Here is a 20352-nt window from a genome sequence, read left to right on the forward strand (position 1 = left end):
GTACACATGCACAGCGACACTACTTTTGGCACACGCACTAGTAACAGGATACAGCACAAAATCTGGATGAGATTTGAACCTTGCTTTTTCCTAATGTAAGTCCAGTACCTTAACCACAGCACATCTCATCCTGTGTGATTGTGTGTGTCAGTATTAATAATAATAATAATAATAATAATAATAATAAACTGGTCCAAACACTGTGGAGAAATTGGTTTTTGTATTTGCTTTTGGTCAGGATTGAACACATGCTGCACACAAGTTTCTCACAATTAATTTCTCATGTAAAACGTACCATAACCTTCCTTCCCATAAGCCAATGGTGTCAACTATTTTATACACCTTTAATACCTGACTGCTTAATATAATAATGTGTATTTTCTCACCATTTTCATCGGGGAGTGCATTTCTGAAATGTCTTTCACATGTATCATTTCCCAGAAAAGTTTGGCCATGTTTCTATCTTGCTATATATTTCACAAGTGTTGAGAATAAACACAAAGACTTATTATACTCCTTCACTAACTTGGGATTAATTTCCATCACTGATAAACTGTTCAAATCAAAGAGTTCTATGAATGTATGACATTCCAGTTCATCCATTTCAATGAAATACTATATAACTATTTCCATGAAACACTACAGAACTACTTTATAACCACAAATAAGCAAAATTATTCTTTACATAGAGCTGATGTTACATTCATATTATTTAGCAATTTAACAGAACCAATCAACCATTGTCATCAGTGCTCTTACTGAGACAAGTTAAGAAATTTTACACTTTTCCTCCTAAATTATGTGGAAATTTGTGCACTTTACATGTATACACTATGACACACTTTCTCTGCTGCATCTTTCCAGTCAGATACTATGCTTTAGAACAAGCTACAGTAGAACAAGAAAATATATTCAACACTGCACAAAGCTGCTTCAGTAGTGTATTTTGGTTAATAGCTACTAGTTTTATATCACATACTACATAACATTAACAGAGCCAATACTGAAACAGGAACTGCCTGTCTACAATACAGAATATTATATCAAGAAGCCAAATTTTCATAAAGGAATGCTATGATTCATTTAGGATTTTTAAAGGAATAACATGATCCACAAGCCAGTAACCACCAGGAAATCTTCACAATCAAAATGTAAGCAGACACACCCAGACATCAAACAGTCTGCATTTTGTTAAGGATGACTGCAAGGTACATGAAAAGATGGAAAATTATGCTCAAATGGTAGGAAAAATATTTGTCATTTTCTATTTTTTCATTACAGACCTTTCCATCACAAGCTTATTGCTTCACTTCTTAGTATTTTTCTGAATTAGATATACGAGTGGTATCTGCAAACAGCCTGTGACTGTCTCTCCATGTACAAACTGCCTTTAAAGAGAAGTGATTTAAAGTTATCATCATTGTAGTTTCTTGATTACTGGCAATTCATCAAACCAAAATGTGAAATAAGGAAAAAGGAATGGAATTTGACAGTCTTATGTAAGTAAAAGATTCATAATACATGAAACTGTAATAATTACATATGCTTTTGTTTTCTCTCTCTTACATTTCTGGGTGTTTGAACTCTTTGTTCCTTTTTGAACATTCCTAGTTAATAATATGCAAAAATGGGAAGGGGGCACAGACAAGAATGTAATTATATGTATATACTATATATACTAATAAAATAGTGTCATCTTTCTTCCAACAATAGGCTATATCTCAAATGTTTTCCTCAACATTTTAAATGATTCAGTTTTTTTGTAATATAGTTTTACAAAATATTTACCTGGAAAATGTTACAGATATGTCATGGAAATGGAGAAACACAAGAACACCACTTGATTTACCAAATATATATTACTTACAAGTGAAACCCTTTTTACTTAGCTTAAAGATATTCACCAAATTCTGTTTTCATAAAAGTTTATTGAGGAAGATTGGGGAAGTCATAATGTATAGACATTTAATGATTTTGGCCACATATATCCAAATGATACTTGCAAATACACAAAATCTCTCACATTTGTGTAGTAGAATTTTAACTTTAAACTCTAATGCTCCTATTCAAGAAAGCAAAATAAGAGAAAACAAAAATGACTAGAGGAACTTTGAAACATATATCATATTTACACCACAATTATTTAAAAGACCTGGAATCTGCAGCTACTACTATTTCTGACTGATTCAGTGATGATTTATTTGTGAAACTGGGTGATAATGAGAGTAACCACCACTAATACATACGTTTCACAGTGAAATTCCAGCTTGAAACAAAAACAGATTGCTATGTTACCATAATAACTATCTTTCCCTTAGTAGTACAACTTATTTCTCTTTCAAATTCTGAGAGCTATCTGAAAAACTGAACCATTTGTGTAAAAAACTGCTTTTAGTTTTAGTACAGAATGAGGCTATAAAAACTGCAGCAACTCCTTCTTCTTCTCCTCCTCCTCCTCCTCATAAAAACTACACACTACATCCATGAAATCTAACTGATTTCATAAGAGTATATAAAACAACATTATTGTATAACAAACATCTTATATACATGTAAAAAAGGCAACAAATATCTCACAAGCAGATCATAACACATAAAATAAGCAACAGTTTGAAAATGTCAAAAATAATTTAGATACAACAATTGACAATGCAGTCAGCTGCTTAAGGTACCTGTGATGTATAACCTTGGCTTCTTGTACTCTGCAGGTTCAAAACAACGACACATTAATAGTCTGGAGAGTACATAAGCACTAGAATTTTAAGTGTATAAAACGTATTTAGTTGTGCAGGTAACAGTCCCGTTTACCCCAGTAACTCAAATTCATTATCGGAGTCATCAAACTGCCTTCCACAATCATCGTATGCTGTAAAGAAGAAAATATATTTACATAAATCTTACACTCAATACAAATAATTTAAATTCTAATATTAACCTCATTCATGGTACTATGCCATATACCCAAATCTATAAATTATAATATACTGACACAGAGCCAGCACTAATACATAGAGGGGATTGCCAAATTTTGGGCAAAAATATAAAAAAATCTCACCAACTGGATAACAGACAATAATACATAAGTTGTCATGCCAATCTTTGTCTGCAATTTTGTTGGCACAAATGAGGATATGGACATGTGATTAGCAATTTGGAAGTAATACTTGTGAATTGTTGTGGTGAAAACTATGTCTCATAAACAAATATTGGTACATCACTGCATTCTGTTAAGAGCCAGTAGTGTTACTATATTACAGGACTTCTCTTTTGTGCACCACTAGATCTCCTTAAATAACGGCAAAATACTCCCAGTTTTTTGTGGCTACAGGAGAAACACTTTTGAGTTGAAGGGGGGTCCCACAAAACAATGTAAAATGATCAAAACATTGTGTGTGAGATTTAAAACTTTCGTATCTTTAGTACTCAGGTCAGACCACATCTTATACAATAAATAAAAAATTCATTAGATAATAGTTACTTATTATTTTAATGAGTGTAAAATCTTTGTAAAAACATGTAAAATTAAATTTCCTTAGGCATTTTGAAACAAATAGAAAATTATCAGGAGAATCCTGAAAAAGGAGACATCTTGAACTGCATGTTATCTTACATTTGTTGATGTAGATTTGTGTTGCTTTATGGAGGAACAGAGAATAAGTGTAGTGGGAAGTTTGGTACGATGACAAAGAGGGTAATAAGATGTATTTCACAATTCAAAAAGCGAAAATAAATTGAGTGGTTGTGCATATATCAGACTTCTAGTGGCTAGATCCAGATGTTCATCCTTCTATTCATAACTCATAGCTAAAAGTCTGTTTTGGAGCACATTCCAAGTAATTTTTTGATTCCACTTTGCATGCAATAGTGTTGGTGGAGTAAGTATTTTTGACTTGTGACTTATTAACAGGATATTTGTAAAATATTGCTCAAAACATGTCAACTGATGCATAGTTCATGTTTCTGATAAGGCTGTTTCCTGAAATCTTTTTATTAAAAAATTATAATGTCTCCTAAACTGACAAATTGGACAGAAGAAAAATGATGCTCTGTTTCTTTCACCCTCGGCATGTTGCTTCTATGGTCCATTTAAAGCTGCTTATAATATGAGTTGCAATGATTTTATGGTAAACAATGTAGGCCACTGTGCAAAAAAAGTATCACATTTTCGAAACCCTATTGTTCTCTCCCACTACAATGCATAAGTTTTAAATTTGGCTTCAAGATATCTACAACCTTTCTCTGTAATGGTGCAAAAGTTTGGTGACGTGTGACATCACGCTCATGTACGGCGATGCTACAAACAGCAAGGTACTGACATGTGCAAAACAAAAGATCACAGCTCGAAAGTTAATGATATCAAATTATCATTGATTTCACCACAGTTCTACCCAGTGATGCTGTGGATGTGTCACATGATGTAAAGGTTGTCACACCCCCCCATCTTACCCATGTGTCACCCCTTCTTTTGATGCCTCTGCAATGGAGGTCAGAACTGTGACGACCAGAGTTGAAACCATGCAGTTTTCTTACAGGTGGGGGAGGAAAACATCTCAGACACACTACTGCTGAGAATCAACATGAAAAGCCCGCAGGAGGTTGCACAAGGATACCAATGAAACCACCCCTTCCCTTAGGGCATTGATTGCCACACATCTTGAGGTCAAAAATGACAAGAGCAACAGGATGAGTCCTTGACAACATTCAAGACTGCTGTCCACCTCCATCCCCGATGAGATGACGCAATGCCATTGTAGGGCTGCAGCTCCACTGATTGTGAACTGACCCATTTGGAGTGCGGTGCAACAGCAATTTTTGCAGTGGTATATAGGGTGAAATCAGTATGGGTTTTCAAAACCATTCGACATTTGAACGTGATCTGAAACAGCAAAAGGTGTTTATGCTTTTGCAGTCCTCGTGTGAAAAGATCATGGAGGGGTGCAACATTGACACGTGCACGAATAAAATGGTAAAGGGTTCTCTAAGAGCACCCAGTTCCGCAATACCCTCAGCGTGGCCAATGCACGTTTGTTGAAAATGTTAAAAATGTACCTGTCACAGACTTCAACACACATTCCGGCCAGTGGCATCTTTAGGCTGCTCCAGCACCTCAGGGCAGGCAACCCATGTGACAACCCTGAAGAGGGATGCAGCTATGGTCCGGAAGAGTAAGTGAAGAAGCTGGAGCTGGCTGCTCAGGTTGAGGTGTTGGCAGCAGTGATGACTCCAATGGGGTCAAAGTCCGTGGGCAAGAAGGAGATGTCTTCTCTGGTAAGATGATAGAGATCATGGTGGGGTGGTGGCTGCTTGCTGCACTAGGCCTTCTGATGGTGGAGATTTCTGGCCAGGATATTGCAACCTAAGCTGATTCTGATGTCTGTAGAGCAATTCTCATGCCATTGTCACCAGAACCAATGATGGCCTTGTTGCAACGAAACTGACCATTGGATCCAACCTGGGATATGTCCCAAGGGTCACACCCAGACAGGAGTTCCTACATGTAAAGATTCGAACAGGTGACAGTTCCAGTCTGTTGTCCAGCTGAAGGTGCCAGCTGGGATCTTGCCCAGCACTAGCCCATTGGTACCATTCTCTCTTCCCCGCATCAGTTAGGTCGTTTTCAGCCTTACACACTGATTCAAGGAGAGAAGACTTGTAATCCAGTGGGCCATATCAATGGATCATATCATACTACTGACTTGTCTTAATACCCCTACACACAGAGAGGGGTTGGGGGGGGGGGGTGAGATGGGGAATGGAGGGGGGAGGGGAAGGGTGAGGGGCTGCAAGTGGTAAGTAGCACATCATCTCTGCCTGGTGGGTCATGTAAGCCCTTCAGCTGGCCAAGTTAAGACCAAGCGGCCATAGGCCCATTTTCACTTCTTGGAGAAAGCTAATGTGGTCCTCTCAATGGCCAGCCGAAGTACTGCTGAAAGTGACTCTGCACTGCATCAGCTATTTCTACATATTCTTTGGACTGACTACACTATTTGTTCATAAACTCACTCTCTCTCTCTCTCTCTCTCTCTCTCTCTCTGTGTGTGTGTGTGTGTGTGTGTGTGTGTGTGTGTGTGTGTGTGTGTGTGTGTGTGGATGTGGGGGGTCTCCAGCCAAACCCCTGGACCGATGTCAACCTCCATACTACTTGCCCCACGAGAATTAGCAATGTGTGGTTTATAATCTCCTAGCTCCAATAGGAGCAGAGGTATGAGTAAACAGTTTTCTCAGTAGTAGTAGTAGTAGTAGTAGTAGTAGTAGAGGGTTTTTTGGGTGCATGACAGCAAGGTCTTCAGCGAAGATAAAACAGAACATAAAACACAGGTAAGAAGCCTTGAAAAGTATGTGCTACCCACACCGAAGTGTGGGACAAAGCATGTCATCAGCAGTAAAACATGGACAACACAGGAAGAAAGTGGTAGAGGGAGGTAAAACAATATAGCAGATGGAAGTGGCTGGCTGACCGCAAGGAAAAAAGGGAGGCGTCAGCCACTCGGCAATACACTAAAACCTCCAGCCTAAAATTTTAGGCCAGAGTCCAGACACATCACAAAACTTTTAAACCCCAGACACACGCATCTCATCGTTAGCTAAAACACAAGGCAGATCTCCATCAACTTGTGCTTCTGCCCTTGCATCACGGTATAAAATGCAGTCTGTTAAAATGTGCCGGACAGAGATGTGCACACCACAAGCATCACAAAACGGAGTATCCTCCCACTGTAATAAAAAACTATGTGTGAGAGGACAGTGCCCAATCCAAAGACGTGTGAGAGTCACTTCTTCCCGCCTGAGCAACCAGCAGGAGGAATGCCATAGCTGGGTTGTTGACTTCACCAACCGCAGTTTATTGGCTGTCACTGCCAGCCATTCTTCCTCCCACAACTCCATGCACTTCCTGTGGAGTGCAGAGACGACAGACTGCAAGGGAATAGGACACTGGACCACATCCTGCTCTCTGCAGGCCTCCTTGGCAGCCCAATCGGCCTGTTCATTGCCCCATATTCCTACATGACCAGTCACCCAGCAGAAGGACACCTCCTTACCCCACCGTTGGAGCAAGTACAGTTGGTCATATATCAGCTGGACCATCTCCTCAGTTGGGTATAGATTCTGCAGTGATTGTAAGGCACAAAGAGAATCGGAGAAGAGAAGAAATCGATTGCCCCGAACACGATTCATCTGCTCCAGTGCCTTCAGGATTGCGTGGAGCTCCGCTGCAAAAACGGTATATTCATCAGGGAGGCGAATCCGGGCAACATGATCAGGGAAAACTACAGAACAGCCAAGGAAATTCTCCTGTTTGGAGCCATCAGTGTAAATGACAGTGAAACCATGATGCAGATCTAAAATGTTAAGAAACAGAGATTGGAATGTAAAATCTGGTGTGCTATCTTTCTTAAAATTAGTCAAATCTAAAATAAGTCTGGGTCTCCGGAGGAGCCAAGGTGGAAATCTGCTCCAACTGTGACGTAAATCATGAAGACCAGCCATAGACATCGCAGAGAGGCAATCTTGTGCGGGAATCCCATAGGGCTACGTCGCACGTTGCTAGTTATGAAATAGCCGTGCCAGAGGAGGCTGAACAATGGTATGGTATGCAGGGGTGAATGGTGTGGACAAAGTTTTATACGCCTGGTGCACTGTAAGTAGCCATACTGTGGCTAAGACATTTTAAAATACTTAAAGCCTTAAGTGACCGTCGTTTCAGGTCTTTAAGATGAGGTAACCACGTAAGCTTTGAGTCAAAAATGAGACCCAGAAATCTCACTGTGTCTTTAAAAGTAAGGCTAGTGTCCCTCATCCTCAATTCAGGAAAGGTTAAAATCGAATGAGAATGGTGAGAAAGAACACATACGGACTTCTCGGTGGAAAACTTAAACCACTCTTCTGCGTCCAGTCATCCGAACGTCTAAGAGTAAGTTGCAACTGACGCGTTGTTGTTGCAAGGCTTGAACAAGAGGAAAACAAAGAGAAATCATTCACACACAAGGAACACTGGATATGACTTTTCACTATGGAGGTAATGCTATTAACAACTATGGCAAAGACAGTCACACTTAAAACACTAGCCTGAGGGACACCGTTCTCCTGCTCAAAGCGGTCAGACAGGACGTCACCAATTCGGTATCTAAAATATCGTGGCGAGAGGAAAGACGGAATAAAACGAGGAAGACAACCACGAAAACCCCGTTCGTGAAGCTGTTCCACGATGAGACGCCTCCAAGTAGTATCATAGGCCTTCTCGATGTCAAAAAATACACCTAGAAGGTGATGACGGCATAGGAAAGCTTGTTGTATAGCCACCTCCAGGAGGGCAAGGTTATCGAAGGTGAACGAAACCACCTGAACCCACAGTGAAAGCGACAAAGGAGTTGCCGGGATTCTAACATCCAGACAAGGCGGCGGTTGACCATCCGCTCCTAGGTCTTTCCCATGCAACTAGTGAGGGCAACACTACGGTAGCTACCGGGCTTGTGCAGTCTTTCCCAGGTTTTAAAAAAGGAATTAAAACTGCCTCCTGCCACAAGTCAGGAAAGTGATCTAGCATCCAAATGGCTTTAAAAAGTGCGAGGAGGATTTCTTTGTTGTGCCTGGTGAGGTGTCGTAGCATACTGTAATGGATCCTGTCGTGACCAGGGGATGTGTCACGAGCTGCAGACAATGCAGAATCCAGCTCCCACATAGAAAATGGGCAGTTGTAAACTTCATGAGTGGTGGACTGGAAGTCCAGACTACATCTCTTAGCAACTGCTCTATGACACTGGAAACCCAGACTGACTGGTTGTTGCAGTAACCGTGGCAAAATACGCTGCCATAGTCTGGGCTATGTCTTGGGGATCCGTGTGGAGAGTGCCGTTATTTATTACAGAAGCCATGGGGCACCTCCCTCCTCTGCCAGAAATTCTCCTGATGGTCTCCCACACAATGGAGCAGTCCCTGCCATATAGGCTGCCCTGAATGATAGGTGTATTGTGTGGAAGTAGGAGGAGAGAGGAAGGAGATGGACAGAAAGAGAGGGGGTGATGTAATGAAACGGGAGATAGGGGCAGAAGGTAACGGGCAGAAAGGGGTGGGAGGGAGGGAGGGAGGGAGAGAGGGAGAGAGAGAGAGAGAGAGAGAGAGAGAGAGAGGGGGGGGGGGGAGGTGGACAGAAAGAGGGGGGAGCAGGCAACTGGCAGAAAGAGGGGAGGGAAGAGGAGATGGGTTGAGAAATGATGATGATGATGATGATGATGAGGAGGAGGAGGAGGAGGAGGAGGAGGAGATGAACAGGGAGAGGAGGGATGAGCAGGGGAAGGAGAAGATTGGCGGAGAGAGGTAGAGGAGGAGATGGACAAAGATTGGGATGAGGAGGAGATGGACAAATAGGAAGATGAGGAGGTGTTGGGCAAAGAGACGGCGGAGGTAATGGACCACGAGAGGGGGAGGAAGGGACATGTTCATTATATGTCACATATATGTACACAAGCGAAGGATGAGCAAACAAAGATTGGAACAAGCAAAACAAATAATTGAAGGGGTTGGACATGGAAGTTTGAGATGACTGTCTGCCGTTATTTGGTCCTCGTTGCAAGGCACATTCCATTATTTCTATTCCACACAAGATTTTGTTGAATTATGCAAAATAGTTCAGTGTTTATCATACATACCATAACAGGCCATAGCTCCCAGTGCTTCTTCTGCTGAGTCATCAAGTGGGGACCAATGATTTGGTCTCTCATCACACAGTTCAAATAAGGGTTGCTTTTCATTTTGTATAAGTTTCTTTTTGATTTGTTTGCAAAGTGATTCAAACTCTTCTTCAGTGGCACATAAGAAGCACTGAGGAAAAATATAAAAAAAACATAGCAAATTAGTTACAGTTCACTACAGATAGTTGTGGACAATGGAACACTTTATATTCTGAGAGTTTAACAATAAATTAATTTTGTTTATCAAGCCTTGAGAAAAGGAACTTACTGCAACTGCAATTACTTTCAAGTTTTTATTGTGCTTCTATTATTATTATTATTATTATTATTATCATCATAATCTTCTTCTTCTTCCTCTTGGTGATGTGTTCCAGCTATGCAGCTAAACACAAAGCTGTTTGTTTTTATGACATATGTGTGTCATTTCCTTTTATTTATGAAGCGTGTTTGTTGTACGTATGTAATAAATTTATGATATAATGTTTCCAAATACATTAATATATTGCAATTTTTGTTGTTACCTTGTTAAGATAATAATGAAAAACCTGTAATATAGTTACATATATAGAAATATTATTTAACATATTTACACTGGAGTGCCAAAGAAATTGGTATAGGCACGCACATTCAAATACAGAGATACGTAAACAGGCAGAATAAGGCACTGCGGTCGGCAATGCCTATATATGACAACAAGTGTCTGGTAGAGTTGTTAGATTGGTTAATGCTGCTACAATGGCAAGTTATCAAGATTTAAGTGAGTCTGAATGTGGTGTTATAGTCAGTGCAAGAGCGATGGGACACAGCATCTCCAAGATAGCGATGAAGATGCGACAGAAATGCAACCCTTCCTCAAATTGCTGCAGATTTCAATGCTAGGCCATTAAAAAATGTCAGCATGCAAACCATTCAATGAAACACCATTGATATGGGCTTTTGGAACTGAAGGCCCACTCGTCTACCCTTGATGACTGTAAGACACAAAGCTTTATGCCTCACCTGGGCTCATCAACACCAACATTGTACTGTTGACTAGAAACATGTTGCCTGGTCAGACAAGTCTTATTTCAAATTGTATTGAGCGGATGGATGTGTACAGGTACAGAGACAACCACATGAACCTGCGATTTCCCTAAATCGCTCCAGGCAAATGCCGGGATGGTTCCTTTCAAAAGGGCACGGCCGACTTCCTTCCCCATCCTTCCCTAATCCGATGAGACCGATGACCTCGCTGTCTGGTCTCCTTCCCCAAAACAACCAACCAACCAACAACCACATGAATCCACGGACCCTGCATTTCAGCAGGGCACTGTTCAAGCTGGTGGAGGCTCTGTAATGGTGTGGGGTGTGTGCAGCTGGAGTGATACGGGACCCCTGATACATCTAGATATGATTCTGACAGCTGACACGTACATCAGCATCCTGTCAGATAACCTGCATCCATTCATGTCCATTGCGCATTCCAATGGACTTGGGCAATTCCAGTAGGACACTGTGACATCCCACGCATCCAAAATTGCTACAGATTGGCTTCAGAAACACTCTTCTGAGTTTTAACAGTTATGCTGGCTACCAAACTCCCCAGATATGAACATTATTCAGCATATCTGGAATGCCTTGCAACATGCTGTTCAGAAGAGATCCCCACCCCCTTGTACTCCTACGAATGTACGCCCAGCCCTGCAGGATTCAGTGTCAATTCCCTCCAGCACTACTTCAGACATCAGTCAAATCCATGCCACGTCATGCTGCAGCCCTTCTGCGTGGTCGTGGGCAGCCCTACACGGTATTAGGCAGGTGTACCAGTTTCTTTGGCTCTTCAGTGTATGGCACATTTACAACAAACTTGTATTACAGACTGCCACTGAGGATTCTTTGCAAACGGAGATGAACTACATTTAGTTACATTTAGTTGCACAGAAGAGACGTCATCTATAGAAGGATGATATGATGATGATGATGATGATGATGACAATGATGCTGCTGGTGACAACAACAACAACAACAACAACAACAATAATATACAAGCAACTAAGGAACAACAGCAAACATAGAAATCACCAGGAGGATTTTCAGTTTCATAAGACATGGCATATCAATAAACACCTTAAAGATGTTGTTGTTGTTGTTGTTGTGGTCTTCAGTCCTGAGACTGGTTTGATGCAGCTCTCCATGCTACTCTATCCTGTGCAAGCTTTTTCATCTCCCAGTACCTACTGCAACCTACATCCTTCTGAATCTGCTTAGTGTATTCATCTCTTGGTCTCCCTCTACGATTTTTACCCTCCACGCTGCCCTCCAATACTAAATTGGTGATCCCTTGATGCCTCAGAACATGTCCTACCAACCGATCCCTTCTTCTGGTCAAGATGTGCCACAAACTTCTCTTCTCCCCAATCCTATTCAATACTTCCTCATTAGTTATGTGCTCTACCCATCTAATCTTCAGCATTCTTCTGTAGCACCACATTTCGAAAGCTTCTACTCTCTTCTTGTCCAAACTATTTATCGTCCATGTTTCACTTCCATACATGGCTACACTCCATACGAATACTTTCAGAAATGACTTCCTGACACTTAAATCAACACTGGATGTTAACAAATTTCTCTTCTTCAAAAACGCTTTCCTTGCCATTGCCAGCCTACATTTTATATCCTCTCTACTTTGACCATCATCAGTTATTTTGCTCCCCAAATAGCAACATGCTGTTCAGAAGATGAGCAACTGAAATTACTTGTATTGATCAGTCAGTAAATTAATATTAAATGTATGAAATCAAAGAGGATTCTTTTAGCATTCCTTGTGAAGTGTTGCAACATGCTCTAGCTGATTTTACTTTTACATGGGGCAATGGCTGCTACCTTACTGGTAAGTTCATTTTTTCTTTTCCATCATTTTTTCTTTTGGGCACAGACACTGGAGTGGTTAGGAGTTGCTTGATTACAACATCCATCTCAGCTAGACTCTGATCCACATATGATTCGGTAAGTCAAAATCTGCACAGTACAGTATGACAGCTCTCAGCTCCTTCAATGCAGACACATTACTTAACTGCTTTCCATCTGCCGGTAGGAATAATGCCATGAGGTGTGATGTACTCTTATATGCAAGCATAGTTGGTGATATACTGAAAATTAATAATTTTGCTGTAAGTTCACTTAAACATAGATATGTCTGCACCAGCATCAATTAGTAAATTCTGCACTCAGGGATACTTCCCTGATATGTTGTTTCAGTTAATCAAGTGGTTGAATTTGTGATTACTAGCAGTTTCACTTGTGAATATGGTATTCAGAGTATGATCTAAGTGTCCTGAAATTTATATTCAACGAAAGTTGAACAGCCTCAAGTCTGAATTGCATGGTTACCTGAATCAATCAATCTCAATCTCTCTCTCTCTCTCTCTCTCTCTCTCTCTCTCTCTCTCTCTCTCTCTCTCTCTCACACACACACACACACACACACACACACACACACTTGTGGTGATAAAAGGAGATATGTTTTGTGCAGGTGGTGCTCTAAACCTTCCAAATACTTGAAAAACAAGGACATGACAGCCAAGAAGCTGTCATATGCCTCACTTTATTCATGACTAGTTTTGATAATACTGTCATCTTTTATCCAACGTAATTAAATCATTCTGACTTACTAGTGTGTGGCCTGACATCATAATGATTCACAGTGTATGATGACTATCGTTTTCCCTAGGAAACCAGAATGGCTTGACCTTGTCAATCGCATTATATTATTATCAAAGTTAATAATGATTAAAGAAAGTCGAACTGCAGCTTTTTGATAGTCATGTCTTCTTTTTTTTATGACAATGGACTTCATTTTCGTTCATATGCATAATCACTATATTTGCCATAAGTTACTCACCCATGCAAGATTAGATGATGTATTCCCAGCATTGACAATTGAAACAGTGTACTGATTACGGATGTACAACATCATGTTCAGACAGCTGAACCCACAGCTGTTACATGTTCAGCCATCATCAAAGAAACTGATGTCAACTTATACACAGATATCTTCTCCAGTTCACCACAAACTTGCTCTATTATATTTTTTATGCTTTTTATGCATTCTGCTTCCCACTTTCTCCTTTAGTTCTAGAATATCAATAGTTGAAAAATCTCTGCTAACTTTGCTAGATTTGAGGTGTGTGCAGTGGGATGTAACTGCTGGCAAGTTGTCAAACTATTTCACTTTACAGATATGTTCACCTTGATGAGTTGCGGTGATGTCCACCCAAACAATCCCATTTCTCAAATGTTCAACAGCCTTACAGCTGCAACACATAGTGAGCTTTTATTAGTGTTGATCTATTTTCATTATGAAAAGCATATTCTGAGAAAATTCGAGTCCTGCAAGTGACACTCTAAGTGAAGCTTTTAAGTTCTTTTCATTGACTACTTGTTACAGTTTTCACACAGTATATTTATGTGAGCCCTGTTTTACTGATAACTGAATTGCTGCACCTGCACTAGAAAATTTGTACTAACAAGTGTTTGCCACAACATTGGCATACACCTCACCTAGAAGCTGAAATACTCTTTATAAATGTTTCTGCAACCTTCTTTATTTTAGCCAGCTAAGCTAAAATTGTTCTTTGAAGAGCACACATTTTCATTATCAAACTCAATGGCAGTTGCTGAAGCCTACGCGGACACAGACACGCACAGGCAAGCATGTGTGCTCGCACATGAGTGCGCGCACGCACGCACGTGCGCGCCCACACACACACACACACACACACACACACACACACAGAGAGAGAGAGAGAGAGAGAGAGAGAGAGAGAGAGAGAGAGAGAGAGAGAGAGAGAGAGCTGTGTAATGAAAGTAATAAATAAATACAAGTTTTTTTATAAGAAATTATTAGGGGCAGTTAGGACACATGACATAAAAAGAATTACTTTTTCTATGTACTTTAGTCAGTGGGAGGAACAAAGGGAGGTGCAAAGTACAAGAATAATATACACTGCTTTTTGTCTACACCCCACAATCTTCATGCAAGTCTACTTTTCACAAAGAAAGTACTTTTAGAATGAAAGTACAATCAGGAAGATAACAAAAATATCTTCTCCTTACAAAGCAGTACGAGATTTAGGAACGAACAGCAGCAGTCAAACTGAGTTGTTCTTTTTGGAAAAAGACAGGACTGAAAAGAATATTTTCTCAAGCACTTTCCTCTTTTCTCTAGAAGAAGAAATCTCTGCTTTCAAAGACTAACATCTGCATCAATTGTGGTGCATATTTGCTGCCCTCTAATGATGGACCATTTATTCCTATGTGTGCACAATTGCTTTAAACAGTAATTTAGAAGGTGGGCTGAAATTATAAATATTCTCACCAATTCCACTTCTACTAAAAATTTGCACTACTATATTTATATTGGCTATTTAGCTTTGCCTTCATTACATCCATGTCCTTACATTTCCACATTGTCCTGTATTTCTGCTGTTATCATTCCATATGCCTCTATAATTACCAAGCATTTTAATGGGAATCTATATAGTCATTTGGCACTTTATTTATCCATGTACTACAAGAAATGACTTCCCATTATGTAGAAATAATTACCAAAAGCAATTCCTTACTGGTGATTAACCTGTCAAATCAATCATAAGTTTTTGAGAGATTCTGGATCAGTTTTTCTTCCCCCCCCCCCCCCCCTCCCCACCCTCCTGTCCATCTTCAGTTGATCTACACACATCAACAAAAAAGTGTTGCATCACCTCAATACGCTATGCAGATGTGTTGCTATTGTGATTGTTCCTGCACCGATCAGAGGGTCACCCCCCTGACGTTGTTTGTAAACATACACCCAGCTGCCAAGAGTGCTATCTATTGGTAGAATGCTGTGCTTGAATGGACTGAAGCATTTCACTAGTAAGTCAAGTTAATTAGTTAGTTGGTTACATGATCCACAGATCATTTGAACCCTTCTTTTATCAAAATGATGTGGAACAAGTCAGTTTAAGGATATGTATACACAATTAGTGATAATGTTAATAAAAACACTGTTTTTTAATCCTATTCAAGCAGCTACACTTAAAAAAAGATTACAACATTATTTACGGGCTTACAGAGTTTAAATAGAAATTGTTCCATGAAATATAAGGAGTTGTTTCAAAGAAATAATTTTAGGTTAGATATAAAATTTCCTTTGCTACCTGCCAGACATTTTATGTTATTGTGCAAATGATCAAAGATTTTTGTTGTTGCATACTGAAATCCTTTCTTACCCACAGAGAGCATTAATAATGGATAGTAATGGTCCTTTTTTCCTTGTACTGACTGCATACTTTTATTTGGCCCCTGGACAGAGGATACTAGGAATAGAAACTCACAATAGGCTCATAGCACACTGGCTGCTGAGACAAACCCCACCTCCTCCCCCTAGAGAAGCAGTTTACAGCTTATAAAGGAAACAAACATGTTAACAGTTTAATGCACTGCATAAGTAATTCAAAAGTTAATGTTGAGTCGCTAAATGATTAGGCATCAGGTACATTTTCACTCATTTTAGTCAATAATATTTACAGTCACTATGCACAATGCCGCACATGGATCAACACTATATCCATAGTGGAAAATCCAGGATGGAATGTAACAATATGACACTTTTGCTAATAAAGTGCTTACCTTATTCAAACACTGTTTTCCCTCAAAACTTACCAAGGTTAGAGCAAAGTCTACAAAAAAGCCATGGATTACTCGAGGAATAGGGGTATCTTGTAAAACAAAAAGAAAACTGTATCTGTCAATCCGAAACAGTTCTGATGTTGATGCTATAGCACATTACAAGAAATACTGCAAAATATTAAAGACTGTAATACGGATGTCAAAGCAAATATATTACAAGGAAAAGATAGCCATATCAGATAACAAAATAAAGACAATATGGGATATAGTGAAGGAGGCGGCCGGTAGAACCAGACATGAAGAGGAACAAATAGCATTAAGAGTAAATGATACATTGGTGACAGATGTGTATAGTGTTGCAGAACTTTTCAATAAACATTTTGTAACTGTTACCGAAAAGATGGGGTTGTCAGTTTCGGTAGATGCTGCTATGGAATACCTCAGACCAGAAATTTCAAGCAACTTCCATAATATGAATTTGACCCTCACTACCCCAACAGAAATAATGTCCATCAGAAAATCTTTAAAATCAAAAACATCTAGTGGGTATGAAACTTCCTGGCAGATTAAAACTGTGTGCCCGACCGAGACTCGAACTCGGGACCTTTGCCTTTCGCGGGCAAATGCTCTACCAACTGAGCTACCGAAGCACGACTCACGCCCGGTACTCACAGCTTTACTTCTGCCAGTATCTCGTATCTCTAGTGGGTATGATGAAATATCAACAAAGTTAATTAAAGAATGTGATTCTGAGCTAAGTAACATATTAAGCTATCTGTGTAACCAGTCATTTATCAGTGGAATATTTCCTGAATGGCTGAAATATGCTGAAGTTAAGCCACTGTTTAAGAAGGGAGTTAAAGAAATAGCATCAAATTTCCGTCCAATTTCACTGTTGCCAGCATTCTCAAAAATTTTCGAAAAAGTAATATACAGTCGGCTTTATAGCCATCTTATCTCAAATAACATACTGTCAAAGTCACAGTTTGGATTTCTAAAAGGTTCTGATATTGAGAAGGCTATCTACACTTACTGTGAAAATGTGCTTAATTCATTAGACAAAAAATTGCAGGCAACTGGTATATTTTGTGATCTGTCAAAGGCATTTGACTGTGTAAATCACAATATCCTTTTAAGTAAATTAGAGTATTATAGTGTAACAGGAAATGCTGCAAAATGGTTCAAATCTTATATCTCTGGCAGGAAACAAAGGGTGGTATTAGGAAAGAGACATGTATCAAGCTATCAGGCATCATCCAACTGGGAACTAATTACATGTGGGGTCCCACAAGGTTCCATTTTAGGGCCCTTACTTTTTCTTGTGTATATCAATGACCTTTCATCAGTAACATTAACAGATGCCAAGTTCATTTTGTTTGCCGATGATACAAACATTGCAATAAATAGCAAATCAAGCGTAGTCTTATAAAGATCAGCTAATAAAATATTTGTGGACATTAATCACTGGTTCCTAGCCAATTCTTTGTCACTAAACTTTGAAAAAACACACTACATGCAGTTCAGAACTTGTAAGGGGTTTCCCATGAGTATATGTCTAACATACGATGACAAGAAGATAGAAGAAGTGGACAGTGTTAAATTCTTGGGATTACAGCTTGATAATAAATTCAACTGGGAGGAGCACACCACAGAACTGCTGAAGCATCTTAACAAATCTCTGTTTGCAATGCGAATTTTGTCAGACATAGGGGATATAAAAATGAAAAAGCTGGCATACTATGCTTACTTTCATTCCATAGAGTCATATGGGATTATTTTTTGGGGTAATTCATCAAGCCAAGCTAAAGTTTTCCGGGCACAAAAACGTGCAGTAAGAGTAATATGTGGTGTGAACTCATGAACATCCTGCAGAAGCCTGTTTAGGGAACTAGGGATACTAACTACTGCTTCTCAATATATTTATTCCTTAATGAAATTTGTCATTAAAAATATATCACTTTTTCAAACCAACAGCTCAATTCATGGAATCCGTACTAAAAATAAGAATAATCTCCACAAGGATTTTAAGTCACTTAGTCTCGTACAAAAATGTGTGCATTATTCAGGAACACACATTTTCAACTTGCCAGCAGCCATAAAAAGTTTAACAACCAATGAAATTCAGTTTAAGAGAAGCCTAAAGGATTTATTGGTGGCCAACTCCTACTCCATTGATGAATTTCTCAGTAAAACCAACTGATTTGTATATACATAAGTACAATATAACTTCTGCGCAAATTCAGTGCAGTAATGTGTTCATTGTAAATGTGTGTGTGTGTGTGTGTGTGTGTGTGTGTGTGTGTGTGTGAGTACAATCTAACTTCTGCACCATTTCAGTGCAGTAATGTATTCATTGTAAATAAGTATTATAGTAGTTGTATTACATGTTTATTACCTTATAAATAAATAAAAAACTTTTTATTTTAAATTAAGTGCATTAGTATTTGTAAAATGACTTTCATATAGTGTTCATTAAAAAATGACGATCATTCCACTTGGGACCTGTGGAATGGTATATTAGCTTATTTGTTTTAGTTGTAAATATTTGTCATGTATTGTTGTTTTTCTGACATGTTCCACATCCTGGAGGACCTCCTCACTACGGATCAATTGGAATGAAAGTAAATCTAATCTAATCTAATCTATGAAAAGGGTACTTGCTACTCACCATATAGCAGAGATGCTGAATCACAGATAGGCACAGTGAAAAGACTGTCGGAAAGTGAGGCTTTGGCCAACAAGGCCTTTGTTGATGATAAACACACACACACACACACACACACACACACACACACACACATGGCCACAGTCTTTGTTGCTGAAGCCAGGCTGCAAGCAACAGCGCATGATGGAAGAGGCAACTGTATGGTGGGGGTAAGGAGAAGGCTGGGGTGGTGAGTGGGAGTGATAGCAGGGTAGGGGTGGGGGATGGTAAAGTGTTGTTTGTGGGAGCGAGCAGGGACGAGGAGGTAGGGCAGCTAGGCCCAATAGGACACACATGATTTTGCTGTTACATAAGTGTATGTTTTTTGATTTGGTGATCAGGACACATTACAAATGAATATATACACACATGCCTCAGAGCCAGTTGTTGAACTCTGTGCCATGAATTTTGAAATAAAGGGGTGATACAAAAATTTTGTTGACATGTGTGTGTATATATATATGTGTTTATCCCTAACCTGCAACCATCAAACACCTACCCACCTACGGACTAATATAGTGTTAAAGAAATTGGAATTTCTTAGGATGGGCTGATCAAGTTCTAATCTACAACCTCCATTCTATTTCTGATCCCACAATTTCTTCTCAATTTTTTCAAAGTTTTTTTTTCTACTTACAGCTGCTACAGATGGATCCATATGCAAGATATGGCTTCTGCTTGCATACTGACAGTGATACGATGCATCCATTTCTTTTTCGTGTTCTTGTTCCTTGTCTTCTACAAGACCTGCCATCTGTGTTGTATGAGGATCCAGGTAAATTACTTCGTCACCTATATATTTAAGTAGGTGAAAAATATGAGATAAAAATATTAGTACTAATACCTATGTTCTTAAATGTACTATTTTATACAGTATTGCGAAATAATTTGTATGAAAGCAATCTTAGGAGATGAAAATTGTTCTAGATGCTTATCATGAAACAGTAAAGCAATGAACATACAGTACCCGAATTTCTGCTCTTGACCCTTCCAAACAGTTGCATTTGTGCATTCATACTGACATTTGTACACATTTATACACTTGGACGAATCATATACCATTCTAAATGTAGCTTCGTATATCACACGAAAATTTTTACCCCTTCTACTCCTAGATACTTTTCCTTCCAGTGTCTAAATTTTAAAATACTGATCTGCTTTAGAGTCTTTAACTTAAGATTTTTTACATATACTTCTCCTTATTGGAATTCTATTTCTAAATCTAACATTTTTTATGCATTACAGATTAATTTGTGTACACGGCTGGAACTCCACTCCAGAGAGCTGCCTTCCACTCAGGTAAACCAA

General features: G+C 39.3%; 1 protein-coding gene and 1 non-coding gene across 3 annotated transcripts in view; both read right to left on the reverse strand.

The window, feature by feature from the left end:
• Positions 1-452: 452 nt before the first annotated feature.
• The window catches only part of LOC126483795 (cysteine protease ATG4B), an 80914-nt gene continuing 61014 nt past the window's right edge, over positions 453-20352 (reverse strand). For both annotated transcript variants that reach the window (XM_050106972.1, XM_050106970.1), the window contains exons 8-10: positions 19682-19836; positions 9648-9819; positions 453-2866 (exon numbers count right to left, since the gene is read on the reverse strand). In XM_050106972.1, the coding sequence (XP_049962929.1) occupies positions 2805-2866; positions 9648-9819; positions 19682-19836 (389 nt within the window). In that variant the 3' untranslated portion in view covers positions 453-2804. The remainder of the gene's footprint in view (positions 2867-9647; positions 9820-19681; positions 19837-20352) is intronic.
• Positions 16917-16991, reverse strand: Trnas-cga (transfer RNA serine (anticodon CGA)). The gene has a single exon. It is a non-coding gene; the product is annotated as a tRNA-Ser (tRNA).

The sequence above is a fragment of the Schistocerca serialis genome, chromosome 6 (genome assembly GCF_023864345.2).
Source record: "Schistocerca serialis cubense isolate TAMUIC-IGC-003099 chromosome 6, iqSchSeri2.2, whole genome shotgun sequence".
NCBI lineage: Eukaryota > Metazoa > Arthropoda > Insecta > Orthoptera > Acrididae > Schistocerca > Schistocerca serialis.